General features: G+C 42.2%; 1 protein-coding gene across 2 annotated transcripts in view; it reads left to right on the forward strand.

Annotated features, from left to right (window-relative positions):
* Nucleotides 1–23,901, forward strand: part of WLS (Wnt ligand secretion mediator) — a 101,075-nt gene that overhangs the window by 39,846 nt on the left and 37,328 nt on the right. Inside the window, exons 2-3 of one of the 2 annotated variants that reach the window (XM_045897434.3) lie at nucleotides 1,955–2,098; nucleotides 2,408–2,680. In XM_045897434.3, the coding sequence (XP_045753390.1) occupies nucleotides 2,437–2,680 (244 nt within the window). In that variant the 5' untranslated portion in view covers nucleotides 1,955–2,098; nucleotides 2,408–2,436. The remainder of the gene's footprint in view (nucleotides 1–1,954; nucleotides 2,099–2,407; nucleotides 2,681–23,901) is intronic. The other variant, XM_045897433.2, reaches the window with a different exon arrangement.

Raw genomic sequence — 23,901 nt, forward strand, 5'->3', positions numbered from 1 at the left:
AAAAAAAAAAAAAAGAGAGCAGATTGTCCAAAACCATCTATAGGTATACATAAGATAAAGGTGATGTCATAAATCAACAAGAAAAGAGAGTCTGTTCAGTAAAGAATAATTTAAACATTTAGAAAAAATAAAGCTTTGGGACCTCAATTCATCTTTTACATCACAACAAATTTTAGATATATCAACTATTTAAATATTTTAAAACGTGAAATAGTAAAAAAAATATAACGAAATTAATAAAGGTGGCTGTTTATTGAATTGGAGATAAAGAAGGTCTAAGCACAGAAGCATGGGGAAAACATAAAGCTAAAGAGATATTCTTTTTTTAGAAGATTTTATTTATTTTTTATTTTTATTTTTATTTTAAAATTTTTAAAGACTTTATTTATTCATTTGAGTCCGAGAGATACAGAGAAAGAGAGCATGAAGAGGAGGAGAGGCAGAGGGAAAGGGAGAAGCAAACTCCCTGCTGAGCCAGGAACCCGTGGGGCTCGATCCCAGGACCCTGGGATCATGACCTGAGCCAAAGGCAGATGCTTAACCATCTGAGCCACCCAGGTGCCCCTATTATTTATTTTTAAAATATTTTATTTTTATTTATTTGAGAGAGAGAGTGCACATGAGTTGGGGGGGGTGCGCAGAGGGAGAAGCAGACTCCCTGCTGAGCACGGAGCCAGATATGCAGGGCTGATCCCAGGACTCTGAGATCATGACCTGAGCCAGAGTCAGACACTTAACTGACTGAGCCACCCAGGCACCCCAGGTAAAGAGATATTCTATAAAATCTGGAACTTCTCTACATTTAAATATGCTGTAAACAAATTTAGACAGCAGATGGAAAAGTTAAGATAAATTACTAGCAAAAAATATTAGGCAAAGAATTATTCTTATTTATAGACAACCTTTACAAGCTTGGGGGGGAGGAATTAGGTTAGGTAGATTAAATTTGATATATCCTGTGACTGATTATTTTGCAAACACTAGTTGAAAAATTTTAATTATATAGAAAATATTTATAATAGCTAATATTTTGCACTTTTTTTTAGAGAGAGCATGGGGGGGAGGGGCAGAGGAAGAAGGAGAGAGATTTTAAGCAGGCTCCATGCCTAATGCAGAGCCCCACACTGAGCTTGATCTCATGACCCTGAAATCATAACCTGAGCTGAAATCAAGAGTCAGATGCTTAACCTACTGAGCCACCCAGGTGCCCCTGTTTTGTACTTTTCATGTTCACTTGTTAATGTATACACTGACTCGCAGAGGTACATACTATTATTATTGCCATTTAAGAAATGATAAAATTAATACACTGATAGGTTTAATCATTCACCCAAATTCACCCACCCTTCTTAGTGTGGGTTATTGGTGACAGAAGCAGGTCGGCTCCAGAGTTGGTGGGACTCACCACTGGCTACTCTGCTTCTTTACATGAATAAAAAAGAGAAGCCCTAAAACTACGCATGGTGTGATCCTATTTTATAGAAATATATGTTAATATTAGTGTGTGTTTTAAAGTTCTATAATGTAATTTGTTTATAAATTTTTATCTAATTACACGCTCATAGAAAAGCTAGTATTTTGATGTTTTTCTGACCGTGGTTACTTCCCTCTAGTGGGATTTTGGGTTTATGTTGTTTTGAACTTTAAAATTTCTGTATTTTGCAGATTTTCTTTTATAATCCTGTAACCGTTTTATAATCACAAAATGGTGTGGTTTTTTTTTTTTTAATGTTGTATAGTTCAAATGTGATGATCGCTTTTGAAGTGCACAGATCAAATGCATGGATTGGATACCTCTGCGGTATAGTCTGCTTCTGTCCCCACCTCTGACAGTTACCACACTAAGTGAGGGCCTGAGGTCAACGTAGTTCTTTCTCTCCATCAAATGCAGTGTTAGAACTAAGGAGAATCTTAGAAACCAACTGTCTTAGAAACTAACCATCTTGTTTCTCAGATGAGGGTCCTGAAACTACGAGATTTCACCAATTTACCCAAGATGAACTGGCAGTCCGTTGTTCAACCAGGCTTCAGACGCAGGTCATCTGACTTCAGACACTGTGCTCTGTGAAGTCCCGGAGCCCTCCACGCCCTCAGGCAGGTGGGAACGGAAGCACAGTTGATTTTTGTGACCTTTGTTTGGAGTAAGGAAGTCACTGAACCAAAGTGGTTACAAACGTATTCTTTCAATGAAAATGACAGTGATTGAAAGCCTAATGGGAAGACTCTTGGAGATGCTTTATGACACCTGTGGAGGTCACTGAAGGATCCTCACCCGGATTTAGGGGATCCCCAGGGATTACTGATCCCAATTAGAGAAGGCAGTATGAACATTGGAGGCAAATGTTAGCCCCAAAATGAGCACTTCAGTGGATGATTTTTCTAAAACAGAAAAACCTTTTCTTTTCAGCCCCGGGGCCCACGACGGCAGTGTCCTACATGTCGGTGAAATGTGTGGATGTCCGTAAAAACCATCACAAGACAAAATGGCTAATGCCCTGGGGACCCAACCAATGCGACAAGATCCGAGACATCGAGGAAGCAATCCCAAGGGAAATCGAAGCCAATGACATTGTGTTTTCGGTCCACATCCCCCTTCCCTCCATGGAGATGAGTCCTTGGTTCCAATTCATGCTGTTTATCCTGCAGCTGGACATCGCTTTCAAGCTGAACAACCAAATCAGTAAGTGTTCTTTCTTCTCACTCCTTTCCTACCTTGGACACTTTCTCTCTTCTGGTTCTCTCAGAGCCAGTTCTAATAACAGTAAAATGAGAATATTAAGAACAGAAAATTACCGACTACTTACTACTTGTTAAGCCCTTTTCTGAATATCCTACTTGTACTAACCCATTTCCTATCCCTAGCAATTTAGTGAGGTAGGTCTTACTATTTCATTCTCCGGATAGAAACCTTGGGCCCCCATGAGGTTGTTCACAGTCAAAGGTGAGAGAGTGGAAGTGCTAGGATTCAAACCCAGGCGGCCTGGCTTCAGAGCCTTGCCCTAACCGCCAAGTTTCATCACCTTTGTAGTGTTAGGATGGAGCTCACCCCAGCAAAGTGATTTGAGGATTTCTGAAAGGACCCATGTTTCAAAATGTCTTTTCCCACTAGGCTTTGAGAAAAGCCATCATCTTAGTAAAGATCCCTGTCAAAATGGGAATGCCAACCCATGAGCACTCATTTTCCCATAAAACCAGGGTTAGTTTTTTTGTTTTGTTTCGTTTTTGTTTTTTGTAGCTTACTCACTTGTGGCTCAAGATTCTGAGGGCATGGGACATAGAAACATTTCATGAGGAGGAGATTATATGTGGCATCTGAGAACAGTATAGGGAACCTTAGGTTGAGAAGAAAACATTTTTTTACTGACACAGTATCAGGGGTGAGTTGGAAAGAGAAAGAAGTGTGTTGGAGACCTCTTTGCCTGGGGCCAGTCCTTGGATTAAAGCACTTTTTCTAATTCTAATTTTCCTGTATCATCAATAATCTCCATATATAATCATTAGATTTGTTTTGTTTAGGAGTTGCCAGTGTATGTGCTTGGTGGACATCTTACCGGGAACAAATAGATATGCTGAGATAATTTCCAGAATGGAGAGCCCCCTCCATTCATTCAGTCTCTTACCCGTTATTTTAAACCATTTTGGAGGGCCTACTACTGCCAGGCACCGTGGTGATGGCTAGACATATGGATACAGGTGAAGACACTGTCCTTTAAGGGGCTTACAGTCAAGTGCAATGATGGGCAAATAAACGATCATGTCGGTGTGAGGTGCTAGGGGCTGCAACCAAAGTATGCGCAGGAGGCTGTGGAAATACAAAGAAAAGGTTTTAGAACATGGTAAAGGAAGACTGCCTTGGGGGTGTGTGTGTGTGTGTGTGTGTGTGTGTAGAGCTGAGCAAATAGATATGTAAAGTGAGTGTTAAAGAGTGAAAACCCTGACGAGAAGTTGGGGGTGAGGTTGGGGACAAACAGAAGAGCATTCTAGATGGAAGGAATGGCTGATGGGAAGATCCAGATTTGCACAACAGCCCAAAGCCTCCAGTGGTATTTCGCATTTCTCATGTCCACATTCTCTTACCTATTGTCATCTTTGTTGGTTGTGCAACACATTTATTCATTTACTCATTCAAACTTTATTATGTCCCAGTTGTATATTAAACATTAAGTACTGGGGATACAAGACTGAACAAAACATGTCCTTTTAAGGAGTTGGGAAAGACAATGTTTGGGAAACAGAAAGGAAAGAAAAGTATGTGCTGCAATGAGGGGGATAAGCAATGTTGTGATACTGTGATGTATAAGAAATAGATATTTGGTCATCCAGATCACCAAAACATATTTCTCATATGTATTTGGTCTTTGGCTCACAGTTCCCCAAATCCCTGGAATTTCCTGAGTGATAAGAACAATGGGAGCATCTTTTGTTATAATATTTGGTCTCTTGTCCTCAGTTCCTGAGAAAGCATCAGAAGCCATAGAGGTGAAATGGGTGCCTTGTTCATAACAAGCCCCTTTCCACCACAACTGGGCTTATGTTAATGAGGTGACTTTTGGAAAGCGCCTAAGGGTGGGGACTGGTTGCCAGGGGAGCCAATCATGAATAGAGGGCTGGCACTTTTAGTTCCACTCCTGATTTTCAGGGAGGAGAGAGGGGCTGTAGGTCGACTCAGTCACCAATAATAGCCAATGATTTGATCAGTTGTGTGTATATAATGTAACCTCCATAAAAACCCCAAAGGAATGGAGTTCAGAGAGGTACCAGGTTGGGAAACCAGAATGCTTCCTTATGCCACCCTGCCGGGCCCCAAACTCTGAGGTAAGAAGGAGTTTCACTAGGGACTGTGTCTCATGTATCTCTTATCTGGCTGTTGGTTCATATCATTTGTCAAAAATCGGTAATCTAGTGAGTAAATGGGTTTTCTGAATTCTTTGAACTGCTCTAGCAAATTAAACCCAAGTGGGGGCTTGTGGGAACCTCTCATTTGCTAGCCAGTTGGTCAGAAGTACAGGTAACACCCTGGGCTTGAGATTGGCATCTGCAGTGGAGGGCACCCTGTGGGACGGAGACCTTAACCTGGGGGATTAGACGCCATCCCCAGGTAGATAGCGTCAGAATTGAGTTATGTTGTAGGACACTCTGCTGGTGTCTGAGAATTGTTGGATATGTGGGGACCCCCACCTCTGACACACACACAACACATCTTATTTGGTGGTCAGAACCTATTACATATTTTAACTTATTACATGAATTACTTCCCAGCAAATATATTTTTTAAAGATTTTATTTATTAGAGAGAGAGAGCGCCTGCGCGCACACAAGGGTGGGGAGGGAGAGGGAGAAGCCGGCTTCCCACCGAGCACGGAGCCCATGTGACCCCAGGATCACAACCTGAGCCGAAGGCAGATGCCCAAACGACTAAGCCACCAGATACCCCTACTTCCCAGCAAATATTAATTCTAAACATTAAAAATGCCTTCATTGGTGAGGCTATAACTAAAACATTTCTATATGTAAATGAATTTGACTGTGTCTTATGTTTTTTCTCTCTCAAGTATGTATTCTGCCTCCAAAATATATTTTATCTTCATCTAGGAAAAAAGATTGTATTAAAGAGTCTTATCTTAAAAAACTGTTACAATTTCTTGTAACGTGAGAGCCCATACCTAATAGGGGCACACTAAAAAATTAAGATAGACAACAGTTCCTTCAATGAATGTAGAAGATAACTGACCTCATAGAGCCATCAAGAAAACCAGGTCAAAAAATACTTTTTTGGGGGCAGTAGCCATGGGTGGGAGCTGTTAACTTTAATATGAGAAGGTTACGTGTTAGGTTTGTGGGAATATTTTTTTTCTTAAATTTATTCTCTATACCTTTGTTAATGGACACTGAGGAAGGCATCCATTAAATTAAATAGTGGTGGTATGTCGTGGTATGTCTTTGCTCATAGAGATATTTTTAATTATAATAATATTTATAAGACACTGTAGATCTCTGTTTTCCTCTGATCCTTATGTTAAGAACGCATGAGACTTCTGTCTACTTTTTATATTTTACCATTAGTTTGGATGCCTTTCTGTCAGCAATAAGTAGGACAGGAGAAAAGGGATCAGGAATGTAGTGAACAAGATCCTATTATATGTGGATGACTTCCTGTTTATCAAAGATTCAGCTGTAACAGTATTACCTCAAATGTAAGGAAAAGTCAGGACCAATTCTATTTTTTCTTTAAACTTTCTCAGGCAGTCTGTGTAATGAGTTCCAGGTCTCAAATAATGAGAAGAGATTTTACAATTTGGACTATGAAATTAATGTTGGGATTTCCAAGACAAATATAAATATGGCCAGAGTTTTCACCTACCTTTGAAGGGTCTTTGAGTAGATAAAATAATCTAAGAACTATGTATTTTAAATGGCTTTTAGTCACTTGGTGTTAAATGTATATTCTTTTCAAACTTTTCTATTTAAGGTGATACAGGTTTTAGCTAGAATTTGAGATCTTGACAAACCCTCAGAAAGTAGAAATCATTGACTGACTCTTTAAAAGCTTGTCATTACTTAATCATTCCAAGATTTCATCAGATTGATACCTTTACGGGGGAAATGGTGACATTAGAGGAAAATTTATAGTAATAAAAGTGGTTAGAGATTATGTATATTATATCTAATTATTGACAAAGAAGATATTCCATGTGAGTTATGTAAAAAAAAGGTAATCCTCGTTTGAAAAAGCAGTTTTAAACAGAACCCCTACTTTTCACCTCTTAAACATAAACATTTAAAAACCTACAGTTGTCTTTCAGTGATAAGTATAAAAAGTAGCCAGTTGAACTTTGAGGCGGTGACAGTTTTAAAACAGTATAGGCCGTTGGAGCTGGAGAGGGGAAGCCCATTGAAGGGAATCTGGAGACTTACAGATGCTTGGAAGCAGGAGTAATTGACCTTTTGGTGAATAGCAATGACCAATTCCTAGCAGACCTGTCTGTCAAAATCTGTGATTGGGTCAGTGCTAACTTTTTCCTGAATATTTCAAAGGCTTGAAATTAACCTGTTTGTCAGGGCACAAGCATGGTGCTTCTGTAGAGTTGTAAGGGACATAGAACTTCAGTTTTTACTACAAAGAGGAAATGGAGGGGAGTGTGAGTACCCTGAAAAGGGTGTCAGAGAAAAGTTAGCTGAAACATCTGGCATCTGGATATATAGTTAATCATTGGGAAAAATGGCTTTGATTTATCTGTGACACCAAATTCTGTTGTTTGAAAATAACCTCCAAAGTGGGTGTACCTCATTCTTTTTAAAGTGTATTATCAGTCACTCAATTTATGTATGTATTTGTGAAAGACAGGTTTGGATTGGCTAAGATGGTGCCTACTTGTAAAAAGGAATGTCACTCTACTGATTACAACTGCAAGTCACATACTTAGCATAACCTCAGACTCTCCATGGGGCTTCTTTTGAGGAACCTGGGTGCAGAGATCAAAGAAAGTTTTTTTTTTTTTTTGACATGTCTCTACCCAGCTTTCAGATCTACAGGCTGTTGAAATAGAAGCACTGAGAGTCATTGGCAGAAAGCCTGAAGAGGGATTGATCTGTGTTGAGTAGTAAATCTAGAATTTTAAGGGGTTTAAAAATTCCTTAGGCTGAAAAAATATTGGAGAATGCTGTGGGGTAGGAAAAGCCAGCCTGTCTATTCTTTTCTTAGGTAATGAAGTCATTATGTTTTGCCTTGAGCCCTGTGCTGTACGCTAGGATCGAGTATTAAGTCTTACTTGCTTGTTTCATTACTGCGAATGACTACACGAAATGATGGAATTATTTCTATAACTGACAAGTGATTTTTCTTCTTTCAAGCTGAAAACATTCCTGTAAAACATATTTCTAGTAAAAAAAAAAAATTAGAATGATAACATTACCCTGTTCTCACGTTACATAGCTGAGAGTCCTGTCTTTACAGAGTGATGGTGTTCTTCCATTTGGATATCACATGAAGACAATTAGGATAAAAGAACAGTCTGTTAACTGTAAACAAACAAACAAACAAACAAACTTATGTTATCTAAAATGATTAGGGATGAATTTACAGAAGGAAGAAAGTCCGTGAACTTATTCTTGGCCATTAGCAAGAGTCGTGGTTCTTAATTCTGTTTTCAGATGCCTCTTTGGGAAGAGTCCACAAAGAGAGCTTAATGGGGGAGAGGACTCCTTATGCCATGAAACTACACCAGCTAATTGGTACAATGCTATTCATGCAGCTAGATTTCCATGCTTTATCAGATAGTCCTTTTTAACAAAATATGTTGTAGCAACTACTAGGAAGAAATCTAATTCTACTGTCCCATTCCTTTCAAAAGAGACCTTCTTTGAGTCATGACCATGTTACAGTTTCTGTTTATAAGAAACATTTCTGATCAGATAGTTTTTTTTTTCTTTAAGATTTTTTTATTTACTTGAGGGGGCAGTGGGGGAGAGGCAGAGGGAGGAGAGAGAGTCCTAAGTAGACTCTTTGCCCAGTGTGGAGCCCCATGTGGAGCTCGTCGCTGGTCTTGATCTCAAGACCCTGAGATCACCACCCAAGCCCCAGAGTCCAAGGCTTAACCAACTGCACCACCTGCCCCTGATTGGATAGTTTTTATTACAGGCTGGTGTCACGAGTATTTTGGAAGTTATCTTTTCAATTTCTTTATCTACCTTAATTGGAGTCAGTATGAGCAGAAATGACCTCACATTTTCCCTCTGCCCTCTCCCCTCGCCTCCCCAAAAAAGATAAACTGAAAAAGCTCAAAATACACCAGAAAGATCCAGGAGACTTAAATATGGTAAGGTTTGCAGAGGCGGGTAAAAGGTAGGTTGTCAGTATTTGAGATGGGTTTATATGGCCAGTCTGCTTTCTTGGAGTCATATGCTCCCTTCAAACCCAGGCGAGAACCTAGAATTTTCTAATATAAATCAGTCTTTCTTACTGACTTGGGTTAGAAAGAAACTAAAATCACAGGAGAAGACTGTATTTTGTTGATTAACCCAGGATAGTGGAAATTAGGGACATCATCTTTGTTTGCTTTCGTTTATGGATTATCTTTCCCTTTGAGGGACTCTTCAGGCACAACTCTGGAATTAACCATTGTGAACAAGTTTATATTGGCAGGAAAATGGGAACCTTTGGCTTCGCTTTATTTGGGTGTGATTATTGGTAAGCTCGGTGCTTGGACAACATCACTATAAAACTCTCTGGATCTCCATTATCTGGCACAAAGGTTTTGTGTTACGTTATGTATATCCAAATAAAGAAATACAGCCTAGAAAGAGTTGGGCTCCTCTAAAACCTTCCTACAATTTTTTAAACTAATGTTTATCGTTTGGTATATCCAGTCCCCCCTACTTCCTTCCAGTCATCCATTGGCTTATGGGTCAATTTAACAATGGAAAGGAGATCATAATACGTCAGTCTCTAGTCATAACAAACCACTCATCTGGTTTAAATAATTTGCAGTAACTGTTATTAAACATCAACTGTGTGATTGCAGACTTTGAGCCCTGGAAGGAACTTTAGAGTGCTGCTAGTCTAGTAATCTTTAACGAGGAGAGGCCTATGGGTGGATTTTCCAATTTCAAGGGCCAAGCAATCCCCCTGGTATTCTATATAAAATTTCAGTCGTATTTATTGTATGTATTTTGGAGGAAGAGGGTTTGTGGCTTTTGTCGAGTTTTCAAATTGGCTACTTGATCCCAAAATGTTAAAGGGGCTAATGCTTTAATTTCCTGGATGAAGAAACCTTATACCCTGAGATACTGGCCCCCTATAGCACGGCTGGCCCTAGACACAGCAGGATCTCCTCGTTGTACATTAACCACGTAGGTAGGTGGGTGGTACGTGGCAACAGGAACACTACCGTATGAAGGCCAGTGAGCCTTCTACCAACCAGCACCCACACCTTTTTGGACAGAAGTGTCACTGGTCTTTCTAAAATGGTGTATTTTCTCTTTTTCTCTTTTAAATCTCCCAATCTGTAGTTCAGGGAATGTAGTGCAGTCTAGAATCTGTTTATAGTGTTTATCGTTTATAATATATTTATAGTGCCACAGCTGCAGATCACCCACGTGTCTGATTTCCTGCTCTGAGTTTAGAATATAAACGAGGAGATTCTCTTTGCATCCATAACCAGTATATCCTGGTTACTAAAATAAATCCTGGTGACATCAATGAAGAGTATGAAGAGCAGAGTAGCTTACAGCAGCAGATTCCTTGACGGCACCCCCACTACATGTAAGGTGGTTTTAGTTTCGTTTTGTTTTTTACCTCCTCTTCTAACTTGGGGTATTCCTGTCAGTGATTAAATACCAGTCAGTCACCACATAGCTAATGTGAGGTTATTTTACTGAGAATCCTATCTTTATTTTGGTTAACGTAAGAAAATGTGAAGAAAAACTGTTTTCTGGATTATGCTTTTCAAAGCAAAAATAAGTTAGATGGGAGAAGGAAAACGCTCTGTTAAAGCCGAATTCGACTTGCAGAAGTGCCAGGGACTCTTCGTTTGGGGAAAAAAAAAAATTTCCCTTAATATCTACCTATTGTATGCACACTGATGCTAGAAATGGTTCCAGTTCCTCTTTTGCTTTGGTAAGTTAGTGCTAATTTGGTTGGAGAGGGAGTAGTAATTCTTTAAAGCAAGAGGAGGTTCTAATTTTTAAATTGTTCTGGTCTTGGTTATTTCCTAAAATAATTGTCCGGTGAACGTATCTTTCCTGCCTTACCTGTTATTCATATTATGGCCATAAGGAAAGCCCAGGCCTAACCTAACAAGCAAGATTATATCTTCTTTAAAAGTAAGGATTGAAAATATTTAAATTCAGCATCTTAAAAAAAAAAAGGTGCTGTCACATAGTTGGAGTTGTCTCTTCAAGTAGGGAGCAGCCAGTCACTGGTAGTTATCGAGCAAAAGCTGGTTGGGGTGGAGAGAATCGTAATGATGACCACAGTGATAGCTTATGTTGGGTGGCCTTTTCTTTACAAAGTACTCTTGTACCAGAGATGCTGACCGTTGTCTTTGTTGCCAGCCATTTGCTTTGGCTTCATGCCATATTCTCATGGAACTTGCCCATTTGCCCTCCCTCAGACTGTGAGCTTCCATTGTGCCTGCTGAGTGGGCCACTGGTCACAAGCTCAGGGCTCCAGCCATAGCTGATTGGATTAGGATGGACCCTTCACCCAAGGAGAGCAATCAGATTCTCGCTTGTGCAAAATTGGGATTCAAATCATCTCTGATTAAGACTTTGCTTTTATTTCATCTGATCATCTTAACAGGTCCCTCTGGCAGAGAGAGGAAATTGACGACCAGAGAGGTTAAATGACTTGTCCAGAGTCTCACAGCTGAGAAATAGAGGGGTTGTTAGGCAAAAGTGATCTCGGGGTAGGGCCAAGGCACTGTACTCCTGAGTCCATCTGTAGTGCTATGGAGCTATTCTGAGTAGGAAATTAGACCAGATAACCCCTGAGGTCCTATCTTTTGCTGAGAGTCCATGACTCACTTCAGATTCTTTGGCTTTGTAAAAACCTTATGAGTATCCATCCCTTCAGCTTTGTAAATAGGTGACTTCACAGACCCTCAAGTATGAACCATTTTAGAAGATGCCCCATTGTTAGTGGGTGAGCTTAGTGTTGACATGAGTGAGTTTTCTAGTATTTTCTTTTGTTATGTGTTTACCTTGTGTTCATTTCTAGTCCTTGGGTAGGCAGACAGGGTTGGTGTACTGGAAGTGTATTTTTAGTCTGACATTAAAAAATGTATCATAGACACCAACACAGGAAGCAGTTTTTAGGTGAGTCAGTGTATAAATAACCTCAAAGACTTTTCATAAAGGGAAGGTGGATCTTTTAATTCAACAGTCCAGCTTCTGAGGTCCTCTTCCCAACTTCCTTTATTCATTCAGTGGTCATTTATTGGGCTTCTACTATGTGCTGGCATTTTTCGTACTTTAAGTCCTTATCCTTTATACTACAATTTCAAAAAACCTCATGGCCCTTCTTTGTTTACTTCTCTCTATCCTGCAAGACAGAATTTTGAGAGCAGGGACTGTATCTTGTTCATCTTTTTGTCTCCATACTTAGCATAGCCCCAGGCTGTATAAATACTCAACATGTACTCATAATAATTAATTAGGAGCTCACAATCTAGTCCAGAGAGAAAGAAACAAAAAATTACACCAATGTGTTCAGAGAGAAAGAAATAAAAATTACCCCGTTGTGTTCAGTGTTAAGTGCCCAGAGTATTCCATGAACAAAGAAGGGGAAATGATTACTGAAAAGGTAATTTTTTTAATTGAGTCTTGAAGGGTGGAATCTTCCAGAAGATGTTGAAATTTGTGACTATCTACTATATGATGGCAAAGGAACAGTCCAAGCTGTATTTTGTTCAGGGAAACCAAAGTGTTTGGGCTAAATTTTGTGACCCCTTTGGTTAAGTTAATGAACTTCCTGTACTTCATTTTCTTCATGTATAAAATAGAGGTAATTGTAGTGCCATCCTTATTGTTTTAAGGATGAAACTAGAATAATACTTGCGGCTTTTTCACAGTAAGTGCTTGGTACGTGGTAAATGCTCAGTAAAGGTGAGTTATTATTATTCTTGGACTTGAGCAGAGAGGAGAAGTGTGAGTTCTGGAGAGAACATAGAAGACCAGAAAGAAGCACAGCAAGGCTGAGTGTGCAAAACAAGGACCTGGGTGGTTGCTGGCCGTAGGTTGGTAAGTTAGTGCTAATTTGGTTGGAGAGGGAGTAGTAATTCTTTAAAGCAAGAGGAGGTTCTAATTTTTAAATTGTTCTGGTCTTGGTTATTTCCTAAAATAATTGTCCGGTGAACATATCTTTCCTGCCTTACCTGTTATTCATATTATGGCCATAAGGAAAGCCCAGGCCTAACCTAACAAGCAAGATTATATCTTCTTTAAAAGTAAGGATTGAAAATATTTAAATTCAGCATCTTAAAAAAAAAAAAAGGTGCTGTCACATAGTTGGAGTTGTCTCTTCAAGTAGGGAGCAGCCAGTCACTGGTAGTTATCGAGCAAAAGCTGGTTGGGGTGGAGAGAATCGTAATGATGACCACAGTGATAGCTTATGTTGGGTGGCCTTTTCTTTACAAAGTACTCTTGTACCAGAGATGCTGACCGTTGTCTTTGTTGCCAGCCATTTGCTTTGGAGCAGTAGTGAACGTTACTTCAGGACAGAGTTTCTTAACTTTGGATCAGAGAACTTGACCGTGGGAGAAAAATGTGCATAGGGTCCCATTCACACATTTTGTATTCATAGTTCTTCAACTGAATCCCCAGAGGTTATCTATGGGATTCAGAGGTTTATGAATCTCAAGGTAAGAGCTCCAACTTCATGATCTAGATAGACCCCATGAGCTTCAAGTTACATATTGTTCAGCACTTAAGCAATTGGTGAACACCCTAAAATAGAAGATGTGGAAAATTTTCAGCATCCTTGGGAGAATATGCCCACAGGGCATGGTTTAATGACATTTGACTGTAAACATGTTAGCATGTAAATTAAAATGTTTTGGGATAGGATAATAATTTTAAGATGAGTGTAGAAGTATCTGGGACACAACCTTTTGAAGCTCTGCAGACTGAAATTATGGAAGTGAAGTGACTTCTCCAGTGTCACCTGGGTTGCAGGTGAGAAAGTCAGGACTAAGATCCTTATTTTCCCACTGTGAAATGCTGTGAAAGAACACGTGGTATGTGAAGGACAGTGAGCCCATTTGTTAGGCTGCAGAAGAATTCCGTATTGGAGAGAGAAGATAAGCTCCTGAAAGACTAAGGGGGCTGTTGGGTGAGTTACAGTGAGGGCCAGGCAAAGAAATTTGGAGTTGGATCCTTAAGAAAAGAAATTGAAAAATCGTGTTTCTAGTGCTGAAATAAAATGTGGAATTCAGGATTCGAGACTCATAGCTTGTTCTTTGTATTATACAGCAGCTGGAAACTGCATTTCTTTTTTTTTCTTTTTTTTTTTTTTTCCCCCATTTGGACTTCTCGCATGGTGGTATTCCCGACGGGAGGGCATCTGTGAACTTTTTAATGGGAGAAGTCGTAAAGCTGGGTTAGGGCTGTTCGTGCAAGGCTGCCTTCCGAGGCAGGTAAAATCTGACTCCCCTTTTGCTTTTCAGCTACAGACACAGCCATCGCTGCCGCCACCAGCTGAGTGACTCGGAATCTAGGGGTTGCCAGTAATTGTGGGTTTAAGTCACAGAGGAAAAAGATAAGAGAAGAGCAAGGCTGGTTTTTCCACAATTAAATGTTGCCTCTCAGGCTTCTCTGACGGCAGGAATCCAAGAGGTCAGGAACCACCAGCCATATTATTTTTCTCCCTGGCTGCCTGCCTTCATTTGTATCCCCTCCTCATTCATGGGAATGAAGAAAAGGTGGGTTGGAAATAAAAAGCTTGTTCTAGCCTACTTTTTCCTTTACGAAACTTGTCAGAAACAAAGCTTTCCCGTGAAACAGATGGAATCCCTTCCGGTAGTTGGCTTTTCCTGCTGGCAGCACAAAGATATTTTGAGGGGGGGTTTGGGGGGGAGAGGAGCCATTATTGAAATGTACTATTGTCCTTTTCCAGTTAGGACAGTGTTTTTCTCAAGTACTGCTCTGTACTCTGGTGTTTTGTATTTGGTGTGGTTTAACTCGTATATTAGTCAGACTGAAGTTTTTATCCCTTGTCACTAAAGACATTACAAGTGCCCTGAGGGCAGGGATTGTTTTATTGTTCTTTGTTTTTGCCGCAATGCCTCAAGAGCAGAAGGTAGTTTGGTAGTCGGTGCTGTGTTAGGATTTCTACATTCGTGGAATGTTGGAACCAGAAGGACCTTAGTGGATCCAACTTCAGTCATTAATGAAAGAATACATAAATGACTTACTCAAATTGTACAGCTAATGAGTGGCTTTACCTAGAACAAGAAACCGGTCTCCTCACTCCATGAATGTGTGACATAATGGCAAACAGCTGTGGAGCTGCGGAGTCAGGCACCCTTGGGTTCATATTTTGCCTTTCTCCTGCACTAGCAGTAGGAGCGTGGGCCTCAGTTTCCTCATGTTGAGACGGCAGCTGATCATCCGTATCAGGCTGGCATGGATGTATCTGAAAATGTCTACACATCTGAAAATGTAGGCACTTACAAATAGGAGATTTTAGAAATCATCCTTTTATTTCTTTTAAAAATACAATATCTTCTTTAAAAGAAAACTCAACAGTTCTAGGATCTCTTCAATATCAGAAAAGATAACCCGATTGCTTTTGGTGCGAATTCAGGAGAGAGAGCAGGTAATCCAGCTCTTAGGTGCAGCCTCGAATGGACTAGAAATGAAATTGGTCCCACCCCCAGGAAATAAGAGTCACCCCTCAGTGCAAAGGCGTCGGGTGGTTTGTTCAGCAGTTAGTAAAGGAGTGCCTCCTATGCTGGGCACAGAGCCTAGAGATTGGGGTAGTGAGGGGATAAGTCAGCAGGCTCCACTTACCTCAGAGGTGACAGGAACATAAATGAGTGTACGTGATGTGATGAGAGAAGGGGAGGCTGGGGGCTGAGGGCCGAGCTACCTGGACTTCGTGTTGTGGAGGCGGAGGGGGTGCCAACAACACCTAAAAGGAAAGAGAAGTTATTTCAAAGGAGAGACTGAGGGAGATGGCAGGAGGGAATAGCAGGAAGAGCAGCCTGTTAGTGCGGGTGCCTTTTATTGAGGGAGGGGCAGTGGGGGTCTTCTGGGGCTCAGCCAAGGGTGGTTTTTGATTTTGCTTCTCTCTCTCGGACACATTGCCTCTCCCCGCCCCCCCCCCCTTTGTGCTTTTACGAGTCTGTCCATCTCCTGGAAAGCTGGGTGGCAGCCCAATATGGTCCCATGGCTGTCTGGGGCTGGAGTCCAGGGAAGGCCCTTGCCAATTGATCAAGGGTAGGACCTGAGCTGCAAAGAGAGCCCCAAATCCTGAATTCCCCACAGAAGCCTCGCGAAACAAATCCTCTGTGTGGAGAACACTGGCCTGACTCCAGCAATAACCCAGCTGTTGAAACAGCTTAGTCGCCAGGGCGATGGAGGCAGTGCGGTGCGGGAATGCTGGGGTGCAGTGCTCCGACAGAGAGCCAGCCCTGGGAGCCAGCGCCGCCGCAGAGACCCTGCTTCCCGCCCACAAGCATGCCCTTGTTTCTTTGAAGCCCAACCATAATCCCCTCCCGGGGGAGGCCAGCATGAGGACAGAAACAAAAACACTTTAGGACCCCGGAGAGGAAAAGAAATGGCCACTCCTTTTGGACACCTGATTTCTCCCTCTTAAGGATTCTGGTTTATTTGCTGGGTAACTTTTCCTTGTTCCCTGTCCCGGGCTAGGCAGTGTGATTTAGATGTGGTGGTGGTGCGGGGGGGCAGCAGGGGAGATGCGCTCATTTATCTTATCTAGAAAATATAGTGACTTTCTTAGCTTGTGGGTATCTGGGTGATGCATGAAGAAGTTAAGAGGGCAAGTCACGGCCCTTCCGCCTGATCTTGCTTGGATTCCTTTAGCAGCTTCATCTGCCAGCGCTCTTGTCTGAAGGACTCTGGGCAGATCTGGGCAAAATACTTAGCTGATTTCATCAGGATTTGGGGAGGACTAATAAACTGCCACAGTGTGACCCCATTCCTCTTCCAGTTCTTTGAAGAACTGACCTTTGTGTTTTCTCTTTATCCTGGACTACTTCTGCACTGTTTGTTTTGGAAGTTGTTAAGTTAAATTAGCCATCCCTTTCCTTTCCTGGTTACTGTATGAGAATGCAGCTGTCAGTCTGTGAACTCTGCCATCATCTATTTTTAGATTCAGTGTGAATGAAGCTCTCTTCTCTAATTGCTTTCAGAGAGAAGGGGGAGGGAGAGGGAGAGAGAGGAGGCAGGTAGATTTTTGTAACCATCAAATCCGCTAATCTAAATGCTCTGTGCATTGATGGAGTCCTGGGGAGAAAGCAAAGAAGCCCACTGTGTGTTTTCCTCCCTTGGCTGTCAAGTTTGTTTTCTCTCCACATTTCTGTTGATTATGGTCAAATGGGAAAGAGCTGTTGCCATATTTGCTTCCCTGTGTTTTAACACTTGCCAGTTTGGATGGTTCTGATTTCTCCAGCTTTGTTAGGCAAAGATTGGTTCATTGTTGAGTCTCAAATTACTTGGAAAACAGGGAGGGTCCTTCTGGTGATAGTTTCTAGGAGAGTAAGTAATCCGAAGCATGCTGAGAACTGTGGAAGTGCAGTGGGCCTCAGTGATCTCTAGATCTCTCTACCCTACTTCCCCTACCAAATTCCAGTCAGCCTTTCACACAACTGCCAGGTCTCTGTGCTTAAACATCTCTCTAAACAAAATGCTGACAGTGTTCAGAGCAAGCTTATTCCCTTTGTCATCACACCCTCTGCTCTCCAGCCTTGCCTGTTCTCCAGGCCTTCTTCCCATTTTCCGCCATATTGAATTAGTTGATTTCTCCATTTCCCTGACTACAGGACACTGTTTATGCTTCTGTGACTTTGTATACATGCAGCTCCCTCTGCCTGCAATTCTTTCTCTTCATTACCTAATGAACTCTTACTCAAACTGTGAGTCACAGTTAAATATCACCTCTTACGGATGAGGTGATCCAAAAGATCATGTATTCTGTGCTAAATTCTTTGACTCCCTAGCCGGCACTCTTGGCATTTTTGTGCTGACTGTATACTCTATATGTACTCAAATGTAGTACCAACCACATGTGATTATACTTATTTGTGTTTATGCCTGCCTTCCCTACTTTACATGAACAATTAAGGGCAAACTTTACCTTGTATGTCTTTGTTATCCCCCACTGTTGATGGAAACGAGGAGGTGCTTAAAAATATTTGGTGGATGAAAGAAGGATTTGGACTGGATGGGCCATAAGCATCAGAGGTTTCAGAGGTATATCGATTCTGTCTTGGCAACACCAGCTGTTCTGGGTTCCTAGTTCCTCATAGGCTTCCCTTCCAACCTGGCAAAGGAGGCTTGAGTAGATTACCAAAGACATGACATGTTATACTTCAATGAATGCTATACAATTTTTCTTCTCTTGCAAGTAGTCTCATCCATTCTCTTATCCCTACAGACTTGGAACAGGCACGATATATACCTCAAAGGCCAACCTTTTTATTGCTTTGCTTAATCCTTAAACTGAGAATTCTGATTTCTAGCCCCTGAGGTTACATCTTGTTTCCTCCTTTGCCCCGACGAGCCCTCTCAAGCAGAATATTAGTGCAAGCCCATATTATAATTTAGATAGAGAGGGGGAAAGGAGACAGGACCTCCCTCAGGATCACTTCCCTTAAAAGCTCCCCTTCCATCCAATCCTGGGGAACAGGCGCGTTGTTCCCTGATGGGACCATTGGGCCAAATTTGAGGAACGTCTTCTTTCTGAGGGATGGGTGTGTGTGTATGTGTGCACGTGTGTGGGGGTAGGGGAAGGACAGCAGGCATTGGGGAAAGAATGAATGCCACCCGAACAGAGCAAACTATGGACCACACATGTGGGATATAGAAGCGATGGAGTAACAGAAGAAATTTGGGGTCATAGAAGTATTTGGAGAAAGAAGGATGATGTTAATTTGGCAGATACTTCATGAATATCCATCATGTAAAGACATGGGTGATAATAGTTGTGAGCGAGACAGAGGCAGTCCCTGGCTTTCGGGAACCTCTCGGTCTAAGTGGGAGGTGGGTAGGGAGAGAAATTGTGAGGTAGTTGCACCATCGTAAGATAAGTGTTACAGAGCTGGATGCGCAGGGTACTGTGGAAGTAAGAGAAGGGGCACTTCATCAAGTTCTAGTGAATGAGGGAAGTTGGGAGTGAATCTGTGGAATTCTAGAAGATGAACAGGAGTCTGGTATGAGTGGAGCTGCAGAGTACTGTCTACAGCCCGGAGGAAAAGGAACCTCCTGGTAATTCATCCTCTCAAAGGGGACACCTTTTTAAAATTTGGGGTGCTAGCAGGGACCTTGAGGGCAACCAGGGTAGGTAACCTTGAGTAGCAGCCTTAAAATAGCAGTCAGCATTTGCTGAGTGTTTACTGTATGCCAGGGCTGTGCTGAGCAATTCCCACTTGATCTCATTTGATCCTCGCAACCACAGGGGATGGGCATTAGCCTCATCCTCATCTATAGATCGAAAAGTTCAGTGACTTGCCCATCACTGCGCAGGCACCGAGTGGCTAAGGTGAGCTACGATTCCAGGCTGTGTCTCTCTCCAGCCTGAGCTCTCACCCATATTCCAAGGCTGGAGGTGGAGTGGTGAGCTACACTCAAGGTTACCTGCTGCCCAGGTGGCAGGAATGGGGCGGAACTCCTAAGATACGAACCTAGGATGCCAACCAGGGGCCAGATATTAGCCTTTTTTGCCATTTAAGGAGTTTCAACTTTTAAACCTTTTAAGGTGGACCCTGTAAAGACATTGAAAGTATTTTAGAAATCATTTCCCTGGCTACAGTGTGAAGAACAGACAGGAATGGGGCATTTGATTGAGTTATTTAAGGCCTGAGATGATGGTGGCCTTGAGCAAGAAGAGTGACAGTGAGGGGAGAGAGGGCAATACATCTGCAAGACTTGATGAGCAGAGAGTTTACCAACTTTGGTGGTTTGGCTTTCTGAACCATGGAAGTAGAGACATCCCATGGGGAGTGAGTGTGCAGATTTGAAACCCAGGAGAGAAATCTGAACTTGAGAAGGGGACTGGTATCTCAGCGGCAGATGAGACCTCTCGGGGCAAGCGTAGAGAGTGAGAAGAGGAGGGAGCTACTCTACGACCTCGTGCACACCAACGGATGTAGTTTTTCTATAGCCTGTGGTACTTCAGATCCATTTGTTTACAAAACAGTTGATATCCCCAGCTACTTTTCCAAATGTACAGCCTTTAAAAGTAGTACAATAGGGTACCATAGGAATAAGCGGATGTTTTCCAAGAAGATGTCACTTTGCAAAGGGCCCAGTGTGAGGAACGTTTTCCCCATTGCATATCTCAGACTGCTTACTTCAACTAGGAGATGGTGCTCCGCAATATAGCAAGGGATCATTTTGACGATCTTAGAAAAATGTCTTCTTACATGTGGAAAATATTTCTCCCAAATGCAAAACGCTTGACGTGATGGAGACAAACGAGAGCGATAATGTAAACTAAACTGTTAGGCTGGTTTGCGAAATAATTGTACTCATTCATTTTTATAACTGTGCACACCCAGGCCTGTAGGGCATCTTAAGAAAACAGCCAGGGCCAAATTTATAATTAGCTGAGTCCATTTTTGCCAGGCCTAACCATGGATGTAGGACAGGGTTGGTTTTGTTATTTCCTTAATTGAAAGCGTCAAGAAAATACAAGCCAGGTCAGAGAGGTTTTGATTGGGGTAGGAACGCTGGCATAAATAACCCCAGATTATATGTCTGCTGGAGGCTGGGAGGAGGCTCATCTGTGCGACCTCCTTCTGAGGTTACCCAAACAATCCTTGGTGACTAGCAGCTCCCCGATGGAATGTGGGAATGCCTGTGAGCGTTTTGAAATTTCTTTAGTTTTTTCCCAGGGCGAGGGCCTAGGAAAACCAAGGTTTCTCACGGAACCTAAAAGCTTCGGACAACCATAAAATAATTCTTTATTTCCTCTTCATGCAGGTTGCCCTCCCTTTTCTCCCATTTGTTTCCAGTTTATTGGTCAACCCAACCATCCCCATCCTGAATCAGGATGGAAGGGAAACTAGTATGTTTAAGTGCTTGTGTACCAAGTGGTCCTGTCAACAGCCTTGGGAAGAAGGTCCCACTATTTCCATCTTGCATACGTGGAAACTGAGACTTACTCAAGGTCACTCATCCAGCAAGTCGTAAAGATAGAATTGCAAAACAGATCGCTTTGGCCTGCAAACTCTGTACTGGCAAATGCCAGGTTCAAAAAGTCTTAAGTGAGAAGCATCCTGATCGCTTCCTCAGTGAAGCCTCATCTTCCATTGCTTCACCCCACCGGCGTCCATTCTTAACATTAAGCAGCTGCCCTCGATTTCTTGGGGCGCTCAGATTCTTCCTTTTTGTCTCCCCAACCATTTCTGGCTTATGCTCTCCTCTCTGGCTTTCTACTTGTCTTTGGAAACTGATTTGATTGGCAAATGCTTTTCTTATGCAGGGCAGGGCAGTTCAACTGAGAAGGTTCCGTGATTCCAAAGGATATGATTGGTCAGTGCTTCCCAATACAGAAAGGCACAGATCTTTCCACCTGTAATGATACTCTAGAGCAGTCTGAGTCTGCACCTAGAGAACCCTGGAGTGCAGATTTCCTCACGTCAGAGCACCACCTCTGTAACAGGATGGAAATAGTAAGTGTGAAGAACCACAGTATCTTTCCACACCTCCTTTCCCAGGATTCTAAATGGCATTTTCCGCCCAACCAAAATGTGTCTCCAAAGCCATTTGAGAAATGTGAAGCTTGGACAGCCCACAGGATAGCAAAGCTGCTGGTTTGGGATACATGTAGAAAACTGTGTTCCAAATCTATAAATGCCCTATATTGATACCTTACCGCTTTACCCTATGGAACTGGTAAAACAAGGACACTTGGCCTTCCTGCCATTCTCCCAGGGAGTGCAAATTGGATTTTTCACTTTCATTATCTCTGGGGGTGGTGTGGGGGGGGAGGGCAGTATTGCCCACGCAGTATCCCGGGAGTCATGAAACCAGTGTTTTATTACATGCAACATAGTCATTAAAGCTGAACTTTATTTCCGAGTCCATTGGCGGCAGAAGGGAAAATGATTCAGGTGGCTGACTTCACAGCTTTGCTGGGTTCCTCTGCCCAGTGCTTTCCTGTTTCTGAGTTTTGTGTTCCAGGTCTGGATAGGGATTCATAGTGGGAAGTTCCATGTTCTTGAAACCTGGTATTTATTTGGAATTAAAGGTAGGCATAAGACTTCCACTTCCCTAATAAAATGATAAAAACAGTAGCTAGTCCTTCATGCTTTCTGCAGTGTTCTAAGCAGTTTTTCATGTGGTAACTAACTTAATGGTCCCAGAATCCTAGGAGGCAAGTGTTATTCCAACAGGGTAAGGAGCCTGAGCATCCATCCCAGCGAGGGGGTTGGGGGGGGGCGGTGATATCACAAAGTCCAGTGAGGGAAGGCGAGAGAGGGTCACTTGAACCTGCCATTCTCCCTGTGGTTTCTGTTTTTTAACTACACCATGAAAGACAGCAAAAAGGCATAGGACTACAGTTCATGAAGCTCTAGAAGCTTGATTCTGATGTTTCTAGAGGCGGGGCTTTCCGAGTCTTGACTTCTCTACCTCAGGAAGGATGACACCTGCCCCAGACTGCACAGGAAGTAAGGGATGCGTGCGGATTAGGCAGAACATGGGATACAGTTCATGAACAATAATAGAAAGCTTTAGGAAGAACTTTACTTGATGGTGAAATGGAAAGAAAAGAATGGTGATGCGGAGGCTGTATGAAGTGTCCCCTCCACGTATGACTCAGGTCACCTGATACTTTATTAGATGAACTGCACAGAGAGTTTGTTTCATTTTGTTTTAGCCTATTTTTGTTTTTAGTGAATTAATTACTGACATTTAGAAATTGAGAGAGGTTTAAAACAATTCGCATTTCTGTCTTCTCTTGACAAGAGCAGAAGGTCTGGTGAGACTGCCCAGTCCTGCCTTATGGTGGCTGTGGTGTGACGTCGTGTCACGTCACACTTTCCAGTTTTCTGAAATGGCGCTGTGTAGATTTCAGCAGCTCTTGACCTCAAAGCTTAGGAGAGAATTCCAGACACACTACAAGCCACGCGCATGGCCTGGGAGGAGCGCCACATATTTCTCTCCTGCAGGAAGCTGCGAAGGGTGTTGGGTTAGAGTTGAGTGGCCCGTTGCACACAGTGCTTGATTCAGTGTGGGGCCTGAGCCTGAGATCGACAGTTGCATGCTCTACCTTCTGAGCCAGCCAGGCGCCCCCTGTTAAGTTTCTTTTGAAAGTCTGCTCTTTTCTACCAACAAAGGTAGTAGAGGGAAGTGGGGTTCTGGGGTGATGCAGACCCAGGTTTAAGTCCCAGCCCTGCCATTTACTAACCTCTTCCCCACTGGATGGGTGTGAGGCCTGAAGCAGAGGGTGTCTGCACAGAGCATACATATTCATTTTTTGTGATTAGTTTGATGGGCTGTTTTCATCATAAGGTAGTCAGTCTTCTTTGAGCAATGTAAAAAAGGTGATTGTCTTTTAAGGCAATTTCAAAATAGTTGTCTACCTCCTGTTACCAACAACAATATGACCTCAGGCGAATTACTTAATATCTGAGGACCTCAGCTCACTCACTAATCAAAAGGAAATACCTTTGCCCACTTCATAGAGTTTGTTGGGAACATTAAGTGAGGTAATTTAAATGAAAGCACGGAAGTCATAGGGGCTAAATACAGAGTAATCATACATGAAAGCAGTGTTTAAAATTCATTTGCTTTTAATGGCATATTTTAAAACAGTTTTTCCTTTAGGGATTCCCAACAGATGGGAATAACTCTTAAAGCTGGGAGCAGGCCAGGAGGTGAGTCTGCCTGGCCTTCCCTCTCTCTGAGGCACCTGTTCTGAATGAGGCTCATCCCTAATGTTTGTGGGGCTCAGGGCAAGAGTGCCTACGAAAGCATAGCTGTCATATGTCTAAATACTTAAAAGTGATAAATCGGGCCAGCAAAAATGTTAAGCCAAATTAGTTCTATTATCTGAGTGTAACAAATTTACCTTCATAATGAAGTGGAAAGCCAGGTTTGAATTTAGGATTCTTGGACTCCTTGGAATTCTGAACCAAAATGGAACTGACCAAGGAGTGTGGGCCCCTGAACACCTTTGCTCTCTCCCCCTGGCTCCATCCCCTACAAAAAGGAGCT

This window comes from Mirounga angustirostris, unplaced genomic scaffold (assembly GCF_029215605.1).
Source record: "Mirounga angustirostris isolate CCGP_5_RB_7025 unplaced genomic scaffold, mMirAng1.0.hap1 SCAF_4, whole genome shotgun sequence".
Classification (NCBI taxonomy): Eukaryota; Metazoa; Chordata; class Mammalia; order Carnivora; family Phocidae; genus Mirounga; species Mirounga angustirostris.